Genomic DNA, 12,138 nt, shown 5'->3' on the forward strand with positions numbered 1-12,138 from the left:
TAAGCCCTAGCACTCTTAGTACTCACTGCTATTCTTCCTGTATTACTTGTCAAAGTTGCTTTACTAAACAGAAGAGATATGTTCAAGTACTGAGAAACATGAAATGCATAAAAAAAGTACTACAAAGATTATTTATTACTGAAAACAGGCAGATTCTTTACATGTTTTTAATACATGTAAATATATAAACTTACAACATAAAATGTCAAATAGCTTATGATATCAGCATCAATACCTAAATAAGTGTAATAAACATTAGTCATGATTTGAAATTATTTTATCCAGCTCTCGTCCATATAAACATTAAGTTATCTTAATTGCATTTAGCCATGATAGCCTTTCTAGAACTGTATTGCATGCTTAGACAGGAAACTTCCTATTTATAATATTCCAATACTAGGCTTTTTGTCAGGTATTCAGCCGATAATTTTGCAGATAATGATTGGAAGCAATTAATCTTGTTCATTCTAATTACACAGTGGCACTGGATTAATAGAAAAGTTAAACTCTGCCCTTAAAATCAGTGTTCTGTAGAACCCTGCATAATACGAATTTTCTGGCTTGAGATGAATCTCACATTGACTATCACAGGTTGATTAAAAGGTTAAAGCACAGAGTTTTTAATTTATTGTGAAAATCTAACTAAGAAAACAAAAAAGGAACAAACAGCTTCGACCTTCTTTCCATCCATATTGCTTACTAAAGTAAAGGAAAACCCAGCACAAATAACCATTTTTAGAGCTGGAACATGTTTATTGTCAAATATCATCTTCAGAAGAGTTTTCCTCTACATGGTTCCTTTGTGCCAATTCAGGAAGGCATTTTTTACTCCTGTAACATCTACCACTATCATCTGGACATCCTTTCGGACCATGATTACTGTTACAAATAGAGCTGTCCTGTACAATCTCAGTAAGACAGATAAAATGCAACAGAGTAATATAYTAAATTACAAAATAACAGTATCAGTTCAAGAAAAACAAAAAAAAGCATTTACTTCTCTTAAATATACATTTTATAGTCTATTCCATAAACAAGTGTATTACCTGAACACAAACATTTCAGTGACTTTTATGTGGTTCCCTTGTAACACACAGTAACAAACAAGATGTTTACAATTAAACAAAATTAGGCTACTGAGAAAAAGAATGATGTATTTGACCAATACCTATACATTCCCAAATTATGACAAAACCCTTTTCAGCTGATGGCACTTAATTTGAAGAGATCAGGTACCAAACTCTATGAAATATGCTTATCTGCAATGAATGTCAAGTGAAATTTTAAAAGATATCTCTGCATTTTCCCTTCCATAAAATAACGTCATCATCTTACAATTACTTTAGAACATTTGGCAGTTATTTACTTTATTCTGCAATAAATCCCTGAAATATCTCTTCTATTTGAGCTAAATATTTGGGACAAAATGTTCTTTTGAATGTGGGAGTACATATAATAGTTTAATWAAAAAATGTTTAGCACTCAGTAAAGAACAATTTCATTATAGCAAAATCATAATAATCTCTGCTTTCTACTGAGTGGGCTCAAAATAAAAATTATTTTAGATCTCTTCATGCAGTTGTGGGCTTGCCCTTCTGATTTCAGTAACACTTTTAGAGTGGTCCATCTTTCATTCAGGAAGATAACACAGAACAAGTCGGTTCTTCTTCTTGTCAAAGAAGAATGAATGTTTGATTTAATGTATTTTATATATGAGAGTGATACCTTATCTCTTAGAAAGAAGATCAAATTATGGGGTGTTATTTTTGATCACTTTAAAGATGGCCAATCCATTAGCTGAGTTCCAAAATAAATACAACTTGGCTGCATGGCAACGTCACTTGTTCCAAAGCTTTCAGCAGTCGTTAGGAACTCCCCACTCGATCTCTGGGAATAAGCCGCAGATCTGAACCATGTTTTAGAAACACATTTCCTAAACAAACAAACAAACAAAATAAAGTTGATCACACCCAAGTTAGAATACATATGTATCAAATAAAAGTCCTTCAGGAAAATTTATCTGAAAAGGCATATACATAATAAAGGACAATGATAAAAACGAGGGGAGTGTTCAACATCTTTGCCGTAATTTCTCCAATATGTCAGAAATGAGTTTGGGTTCCCACAGAATATTACCTTCTTCCCCTACATCTGGATACTCCAAAGAACCCTTCTTGAATTCTCTGGAGAGAAGTATCAAATGCAAATGTAAGTAAAAACCCTCGAGCAACGAAGATGATTAAGGGACTGGGCCATCTATTGTATGAGGATAGACTATGTGAGCTAGGCCTGTTTCCCCTGGAGAAGACAAGGTTGAGAAGGGATCTGATCAATATGTRTAAGTACCTAATGGGAGAACGTAGGGAGGATGGGACCAAACTCCTCTTGGTGGTGGTCAGTGACAGCACAAGCGGTAATGGGTACAAATTAAAAACACAGGAAGTTCCATCTTCTYYGTGAGGGTGCCAGAGCCCTGGCACAGGCTGCCCAGGGAGGCTGTGGAGTCTCCTTCTCTGGAGATCTCCCAMACCCGCCTGGMTGCCGCCCTGTGCCCCGTGCTCTGGGTGTCCCTGCTGGAGCAGGGGGTTGGACTAGATGATCTCTAGAGGTCCCTTCCAATCTCAACCAGTCTGTGATTCKGTAATAATACCAGACTCAGAGTTTTATATCATAAATTTTTAAGCTTTGGTCTTTCAAGCTTTGTAGTTCTAAACATACCTTTTTGCTTACATGTTACAACAATTTCAAGACATATTCATCTTAATTCTCTCTATGGTTCAACTGTCATCTGCTTCTAACTCCAGAACCTCAGCTCTACCCGTCCTTTAGAAGGGYCCTGCTGTTGCTCAAATAAGCCAGTCTTACTTCGGCATGCAAAATAATTGGACTTCATTCCTATTTGTTACTGCATAGTCTTAACCACGATAGCTATTTCAAGCAGGGAAAGATATAAATAAATCTACRGCTCTAGAATATTTTGCACATTTATTTGGGATTCTATTTAAAAGCTATTTTTTCCTATTTAATGAATAACATTTGAAAACAAAGCCACACTGTTAAAAATGTGATGCATTCTTTAATTAGTGTACGGAGTTAGAGTTTTTAAAATTTACTTCATACATTAATATAGTAACAATGTTATTACATAAATCACACTATTTGGACTTCTAAAATACTGAGTTTTAATAATATCTATCTATACTCATTCATCTGCAGGTCATCTTTTAAGAATAGAACCATCATATTTCTTTCCCAAGCATCCCATTTAATGGATACATAGTGCTTTCATAACAAAAGATTAAGATATTTAACATTTTTTTTTCTATTTATTAATACAGTGGAAAAAACTCCACTTTTTTTTTTTTTTTTTTATCTTCAAACTTCACATTTCTGGCACATGGATCAGGGTCAACACTATTCCACGTATTAAATATAAGGAGGATTAGTAAATGCATTCAAAACTCGTATCATCACAAAGCATTCTTTTTTTTAAGAGGTCTCCCAGGACTACATACCAAAGGGATTGTTCAAACTCAGTAAGGATTGAACATAAATTCTTCATAAAATCTAACTCTGACAAATCAAAGAACTAAGCTTACTAATCTAAATGAAAAGTATCTGTGTTATAATGTTTACATAAAATTCTAAAATTTCAGAACAGAACACAGACAACAATCTTTCACAGGCAACAGYTGACCTCTCTTTCCATCATTAATATCACCATGGTTTTATTAAAGTTATGGCATACTACTCCCTGAACTACAGAAGCTTTCAGACTGAGATCAATACAGGAATTAAGTGCCAAGCCTTGCTTTCTCAGCTTTCATTTCTCCTGTTTTGCAGAATCATGCACAAAGAATGAAATTGAGGAGTGAGGTATTACTTTTGCTCAGAAGAGTAAAGAAATAACGGAACAGCAAAAAACTCTGAAATCTACAGGAATTACTAAGATTCTATTCCTATAATGGTATCATTTTGGAAAGTTTTTGAAAACTAAAAGTGACTGCTCAGTCTACAGGAACTTTAAAATACAAAGGGAGTCTTTCAAATGAAAATTTAAAAGATTCTGATCAAGTTTCTGAGGTAGCAATATGGCTGAATATGATGATATATCAAAATTATCATGGGTATTGGTAATCTAAGGACAAATATACTCCTCCTGTAAGAAGTCCTGGGTTTGTTTGTTCCCTTGACTCTCCTCTTTATGTGCAACACCACACAATGTTGCCAGGCAAGGGTACCTTCTACWTCTAAGAGTCTGTAGCTGCTCTTCTTATATTCCCCCTTCAATCTTCTCTTGAGGGTCTTACTTTATTTATCTTACATTGCCAAGTAACTGATAATATCTCATTTTCTCTTTAGATTCAAAAAGATAGATATCATCTGGCAGACACACAGGGCACAAAGAAATGAGATGTGGCAGAGACTCCATCCAAACAACAGAGAAGTGGAATGAGTCTCCATTAATTGTTAATCATATTTAAAGCAGGATTATTTAGTTTTCACTGGATGAATGTACTCAAGAAACACTACAGCCATTTTTTTTATTATGTACCAGTAAAAGTTATTACCATTTTTTCCCATATCCCGTCCCACCATAATTCATGTCTCTAATGGCTCATGATTAGACTAGATAATTTCAAATGAATTTAAAGCAACTTTTGAAAAACMAGTCCAGTCAACAGACAACTGTTTCTGGACTCCCAACTACTACTAGTGTCATTTAAAATTGGTACTATGTATCCAAACAATCCAGAAGATTATGGACAAGGGTTTTACACGTCCCTGTGGCAGAAGCAACCTCTTGAGTCATGGCAGGCCTCCACCTCGAAGTCACTGGTTACTCATCTAGAGACTTCTTGATAAGAACAATAGAGCTACACACATGAACTCTTCTCCAGGATGAACTACTCCTTCACCTTTCCAGGGATGGAGGTGAGGCTGACCTCATTTGAGAATGAGTTCTGATTCTCTGATGAGTTCTGATAAAATAATACGACACACTAGACTGTCATGAATTAACTTTAACAAAAGACAATTAACCTTTTAATATTGATCTCCATAAACAACAACTTACCTGCTGTCTGTGCAGGGTTTATTCCTATTCCATCTAGAAAAGAATTAATGTTTTTAATTGGTAATGAGAGGGGAAGGAAGAGAATGAAAAATAAGTAGCGAGACAGTTTTTATAYTAAACTGACAGCACAAAAACATAACATGATAAACAATAATCTACATAGCTCTTACATCAGTCCTTTGAGCATCTATTTCTTATAATGAAAACCAGTCTCATTAAAGTGCTGACAAGAAAATTTCAGCATAGAAAGCTCGAGTTATATGCTAGGACAAATCCACTGAAATTAATAAGTTGTTTAATCTCTTCCACAAGCCATATAAATAGTGGTTCAACATTAYTAAGTTAAGTTTGCAGTCTGTACACTTTATGGAAGAAATGACATTGTTTTTTATCAATATCTCTTAACAGAAACTACAAAATTATAATCTTACCATTTGTTATAATGGCACTTGTTGCTGCGGGAACTTTGAACTAAAGGAAATAAGAGTAGGACAAAGTAACATAAGAGACGGATAATTAAAATTGAAAATACATGGGGAATATTCAAACTAATTATAGCTTTATCTGGTTTGGAAAAAAAGAGTCTTATTATTTTTATTCATTACATAAAGTCCCCCAAAGTTAAAAAAGTATTGGCTTTGATTTTACCATATATGAAGGAGGAACTGGGAAAACAGAAATGAACTTCTGGAAAGCACAGCTGTAATGTCAGACACTGTGAACAAGTAATATTTAGAGAAAATAGATGCCAAAAACCTCCTAGAATAAAACTAATCAACATAAAATCTTACATCTGTAACACATGCATATACTCATATGTGTAGACTTGACACTTGAGTGCTCTTGACAGTTATAAGCATTTGAAGACCAAAAGTTTGTGCAAAGACATTACATGTTGGAGAGAAAAAAACTATTTGATGTGGAAACAGAATCTRCATCAACAAAATAACTTTATTCATACAAAATAAGTTCTGGGGACACTTAGCATCTATTGCCACCACAAGGATCACCACAAAGAGAACTTCCTGTTGCCCTGCTTGTGAACAGAGGGGAGCTGAAGTAGAACTGGCTTGAACCAATTTCCCATATTTATCCTYAGCTCTCTTTTGACCTCTCCAACTGCAAGTGTCTATACACTATTCTCTTTATGTTGCATAAAGAAAGAGTTAGTCACAGAATTACTAAACACTTCCCAGGAATATGTGCAGAGCTCTTCCATCTGCTTGGCACTTAAGTAATCTGTTCAATTACAGTCATTAACTGTCTTCCACACTATCTGACAGCTCAGCTCAAGATTTTGAGCTCTGATCTGCAGAAACTCATTGCAACTACAACACCTAAAGCCCACAGTTAACTTGAAYGCAGTACTTAATTCTTAGCATACTGGAAAACATTTGTGCTGTGTGGTCTCCCATCACAATGTTAACAGTTTTTTAAACAGATTTTCTTATATAATACGACAAAATAACTTTGTAAGATTTGAACATTGACGTATTTTTATTGTCAATCATATTAAATCCTGTTTCCTGGAAAGAGTTCAACCCCAGCTCAAGCATCAAAGGAATAAAACACAAAAAACATGAAATGAGCTAGCAAACATACAGTTAATTTAATACTTATTTTTCAACAAATAGGCTTCTCATACAAATAGGTGATTCTACTTAATCTTTCATCCTACATCACCTAATTAAAAAAAGTAAGTTCTAGTATACTGAGTGCCTCTCTTCATTTCTTTTCCATCTCTTTTGACATATGACAATCCACAAAAAGGACTGTCACTCTTCAGGAGCAGAACATACCTGATGCAGCCACCCTATGCGCACACAAGAACTGTGTAGCAGTCATGGAATCCTTAAGGTTGGAAGGGATCTTTAGAGATCATCTAGTCCAACCCCACYGCACACACAGGATCACCTAGAGCATGTGGTACAGGATCCAGGAAAACAGTAAGAAATCCAGTAGGTAAGACAGAGCTATTGTTTCATATGATATTGTTAGGAGAGGATGAAACAGTTTAAAGCTCTGGGCTAAACAGCAAAATGTTTAGTATGTTCAATTGTTGGCTAAGTATTCACTCCAGTCAGAAAGATCACAAGGGCAATATACAAATGGAAGCTATCACTGGAAATAATCACATGTGATTTGGGTGCAACATGATTTAAGTATTTTACCCATCCTATACTTGCTAAGCCTACCTTTCCAGTTCTGAAAACACACAAGATTTTTATGAGTGAACTTAAACAGATGCTCAAGGGTCAAAGAAATACCATATTCACCTTATAATCCCTGGCTCTGAAACCAGAAAGGGTAACAAAGTACCCAACCCCACCCCTACCCCAAACTTGCAAAACTTTCAATATAGCTTACGAATCATAACCTAGGCTGTTGCRTAACTTTTGTTGCAAAAAAAAAAAAGTTGCATAACTTTCCTAATGAAATTAGGAAGTAATTTCATTGTTGTTACTGACCARGGTATAAGTGGATAACCTTACAACAAAATTACATCCCTTTCTTTCTCTTTTAAAGAGAAAAATGACCATCTCTTAAGAGTAATAAATCCACCTCCTTTTGGAGCAATAAAAGCAGGTAAGTATCAAAATAAACTATTTTAGAACCAATCGACAACAATATTAGAGCAAAGAATACTTTTTAAAATATTTAWACTTATGAAGCAATGAGATGTAACTTTATTTACTGGAAAATAACGACACGTTTGGCCTCTCTTCCACTTGTGAAATTAAACACTGTGCAAATACACTACTCAAGGAATATGCACCAAAAACAAAAACACAAACACTTTGAAAGGTAAATAATAAAAATATCAATGGGCACCACAAATTCTAGGTGAAAACGTTAACATTGACACAATTTATTGTGACAATTGGGAAGAAACTTACAAATAGATACAAACTGAACAGTTCCCTAAAAACTTGCAAATAGATACAAGCTTAACAATTCCCTACATGTACATGTTTTTATATATGGTCTATAAGACATACATGGAGGAAAAAAAAAGGAATTCAAAGTGTTAAATACACATTATACAAACTATCACATTCAAATATGTAAGTCAGGAAATGTGCTAAAGCTTAACAGCCTTAGCTGTTCCCCAAATTAAGTCCCGCTTTCCCCCCCAAGAACTCTAAACACTCAGGAACAGGCCTTGAGTTAAAAAATCACAAACATTCCCAAGAATGAAGCCAAGAAAGGTTTTTCCCCTTTCTAGTTACAAAGCATTTTTTCCTTCCTTGCCTCATAGAAATGTAAAAGACTCAGTAACACAGCAGCAAAGCAACAATTAAAACCTGCGCTATAATATGAAAAAAATCAATTTTGTAGTTCTTTGAAATATATTTGAAATATTTCTTTCTTTATATATATTTTTCTTTCAAGCATCCAAAAGTCATCTAGAATTCCTCTATAAAGATGGGAAAACCACAGTTCTCTGAGGTCCCAAGGGCACTCAAAATCCTCGTGTAAACTAAAGGGACGCTTTGCTAAATGTGGTTATTTAATAGCCCCTTAATAACTGCACTTCACAGAGAGCCATACCACTGTYACCTGCCTGTAACATCAGGTCTTTGATCTGGCAGCTCCACGCTGGCAGCAGTAACGTCCATGGCCACAGACATGGGGTAACAGCACAGCAGCACACCTCCCGCTAAATTAACCGCTGTGCTTTTCACGTAAAAAGCCTCGGCTTTGGGGAATATGGAAACAGTTTTAAGAACCCGCCGTTCTCTACTTACTTCTTCCGCGGCGAACTTCAAAACCGCTGTGAAAGGGGTGCTCTCTGGCACGCTCAGCCTGAAAGAAAACATCATTTTTATTTCCAGTGAGCACAGATAAGTTACAGAACACGGGACAAACAACCCGCAACACCCGGAGCACCGCGCGTCGCGTCGCGTCACGGGGCCCGCAACGCTTTGCTGGCTCTCGGGAGGGCAGGCCGGCGGCGCGCCCGGGCCCCGCCGCACTCACACTTTGTAGGGCAGCCGCGGGTCCGAGGTGAGCGTCACCTTGAAGGTCACCTTCGACCTGCGGGGGAGAGCGCGGGGTGAGCGGGGCCGCGGCGGGGCCGGCGGGCGGGGGAGGGGGGGGCGCCGCGGGCCCCGCACACTCACATGGTCCCGCCGCTCCCGCCGACACGTCAGCGCCCGCACCGCGCGCAGGGGCCTCCGCGCCGCGCCCGCCGGGAGGGCTGTCCGCGCCCCGCCGGAGAAACGGGGGAAGCGAGGACGAGCCCTACCCAAGGCTGAGGAGCCTAGAGAGGACGTTTTTTGTTGTAATGTTGGGAGAGTGGAGGCTGAGGTGAAGAAGAAGCGCCTTGGTGGGTGGGGAGTACAGTTTCCAGCAAGGCGTTCGCAGAGGTCACTCCGCAGGCTGCGGAGCGAGCAGACAGCCAGAACCGAGGCGCAGGACCCCGCGGCTCTGCGTGACGTAACGGCGGGGGCGGGGCGAGCGGGCCGGCTGCGCGGGGGGGGGGCACGTCCCTGCTCAGGGCAGGGAACAGGGAGGCGCGGGGCTCGTGTGGGAGCGGGGCTATGGAGCCTCCCGTAATTCAGGTGTTTGCACAGGCGGATGCGGTCACCACGGCTGAGCAGCGTGCAGGGGCCTGCACTGGCCTTTGTTGGAGGCTCCTCTCCACCCAGGTGTCCACCCTGTCCGGGTGCCCCTGGACGGCAGCTCAGCCCTGTGGCGTAGCCGCCGCCTCTCCCGGGTTTGTGTCAGCAGCAGGTGGGCTCAGGGTGCACTCTGAGCTTCAGCCAGGCCCTTGGTGCGTAAGGTGAACGTGACTGGACCCGGCAGTGACCCCAGGGTGACACCACTAGCTCCAGGCTTCCAACTGGACCCTGCAGCACTGGTCACAGCCCTTGGAGYGGTGTCGTTCAGCCCCTTCTCAATCCATCTCTGTCTGTTCATGCCACCCATCCTTGCTGAGCCTGTCGAGGAGTATGCCATGGGAGACAGCATTGAAAGCCTTGCTGATGTCAGCGTAGACCACATCCTGTGGTCTCCCTTCRTCTGCCAGCYAGTCATTCTGCATAGAAGGCTTCCACGTGGGTTAAGCAAGATTTCCCCTTGGTCAATCCATGCTGATGGCTCCCAATCACTTTCTCGTCCTCCACTTGCTTAGAGGTGATATCTAGGCTGAGTTATTGCACCACCTTTCCAGGGATGGAGRTGAGGCAGACTAACCTGTACTTAAGTGCTTCCTCATCCTTACTGTAAAGTTTCCTGGATCCTCCATTTTGTCCGTTTCCCTCTTGCCTTCCCTCCCTCACGCTTTCAACTGACAGGAAGGAAGCCCCCTGCAGCTTTTGGAGCCCCTTCTCAAACTACAAAGGGCTTTCCTACTGCAGGAGGGGATGCCATGTATGCTGCTGCTCCGCAGAAGCTTTCTGACTTGCAAGAAGTCRGAAAGAYGTCACGGATGGTGGGAGGCCTGCAGGTGTGACAGGAAGGAGCTCACTGGGATCAGGTGTTGTGCTTCCTACAAGAACTAGGGTGAGGCAAAGGTGAAAGTGAGTTGCTTTGGAGAGCCCCTTCTGTGTGCTACACAGGTCTCTACTTGTATGGAAGAGCAAGATGGAGTGACAGCAGAGGACTTGGATGGACCACCAGTGCCACAGAGGAACTGCAATATGCTGAGCCCTGTGGCACACCGAGGAGTTTACAGTTACAAATAAATCATCATGAGACTTCTGCACTTTGCTGTCACTAGGGTCCCTTTCAGAGTGTGTGCGTGTGCATTGGCAGGGACTGTTGGTTAAAGAACACACAAACATGGAGACACAAAGCCCTTGGTTGGCTGGTAAGCTTCATTTCTTTATTCATCRCTCAGGGGGTTCCTCAGTGCAACATCCAGTGGGCTGGCGAGAGTGGCCAGTGGGTGATTCCTGAGGCCTATGGMCACCCTTACACCAAGGTGGCACCAGTCACCTTCTACAGACTGGCAGCAAAGCTGGAGACGAGTTTTGCTCAGCTGGGAGATCTGCCCCATTGGCAGCTCTGGGAAAGGCTGTGCATTTGCTCCACATCTTGGTGTTGAACGTGCTGCCGGTGTGAGCGTGCCRTCCATCCCACCTACTGACCCTTCCTGACACAAATGAATTTAGTTGTTTGGTTCCTGCCGCCTGGCAGGAAACCTCCTCCTGGCCGCCAGACGCAGGCGTTGCCACTTGTCCTGCAGGCTGTGAGAGAGGAGGAGAGGAGAAGAGCTCAGAGGGCAGAAGGATGAGCTCTCTGCTCATGCACCCACCTCCCTGCRCTCCCCCAGTGCTCTGCACTGCAAACAGYGGSACATCTTCCTCAGGCCTCGCTGCCACGGGACAGGACAGCCCTGGTGCCACRAGAGCTGCACAGCGCCCGTGCAGAGCAGYTCTGCTCTCACCGTCTGCTCAGCTCTGTCCTCCAGCTGCGGCGGCCCTCGGGCTYGGTGGGGCCAGGCGCACTGGGCATGACCTCCTCCTCCTCGCACGGCACGAAGAAGAGCTCRGCCTTTTCCTTTTGCTGCCAGGGCAGAGGAATGAGATGGTGAGTGAGGATTCCATAGGAAGAGCAAGGACAAGAGAGGAAAGGAAGCACCAGGAGCTTGGTGGATGGCCAACTGCCAAACATGGTGGGGAATTGTTGGTCTTTACCAGCTGCCTTTCGGCCTCCTCACACTGCTGCTCCATCTTCTGCAGCAGCTGCTGGTCCTGGAGCAGCATTTGTCCCAGGGCCTGGAGCAAGGAGAGAGACAGAGCCCYGGGCTGAGYGTGGCTGRAGCAAGAGGCTGCGGGGAGCAGGGCCATGGCCGGCRTTGCCGCCTGCCGCCCAGCGCCGCTCTGCCCCAGGCCCCGGGGTGAGGCCTGTGCCGGCCCTGCGTGAGCAGCAGCCGCGCTGTGTGGGAGCGGGAGAGAGGCGGCCTGGGCGGCTCTCCTACCTCAAGGGTTTCCTGCWGCRCCTTGTGCTTTGGGTGAGGGCCCTCCTTCATTGCCACCCCAGCCTCCTGCACAGGAGTCTCCTGAGGCAGCTCGGATGGCTGAAAACGAGAAACCACCCACTGCTGACCCTGA

General features: G+C 42.1%; 1 protein-coding gene across 1 annotated transcript; it reads right to left on the bottom strand.

Annotated features, from left to right (window-relative positions):
* Positions 1–234: 234 nt before the first annotated feature.
* Positions 235–9,219, bottom strand: UFM1 (ubiquitin fold modifier 1). Its single transcript, XM_026053289.1, has 6 exons — positions 9,202–9,219; positions 9,059–9,115; positions 8,827–8,884; positions 5,509–5,548; positions 5,078–5,110; positions 235–1,933 (listed from the first exon to the last, which is right to left on the bottom strand). Coding segments are annotated over exons 1-6 (258 nt in total). The 5' UTR covers positions 9,204–9,219; the 3' UTR covers positions 235–1,865.
* Positions 9,220–12,138: the final 2,919 nt, after the last annotated feature.

Source organism: Nothoprocta perdicaria, unplaced genomic scaffold (assembly GCF_003342845.1).
Source record: "Nothoprocta perdicaria isolate Ctin4 unplaced genomic scaffold, notPer1 scaffold_98, whole genome shotgun sequence".
Classification (NCBI taxonomy): domain Eukaryota; kingdom Metazoa; phylum Chordata; class Aves; order Tinamiformes; family Tinamidae; genus Nothoprocta; species Nothoprocta perdicaria.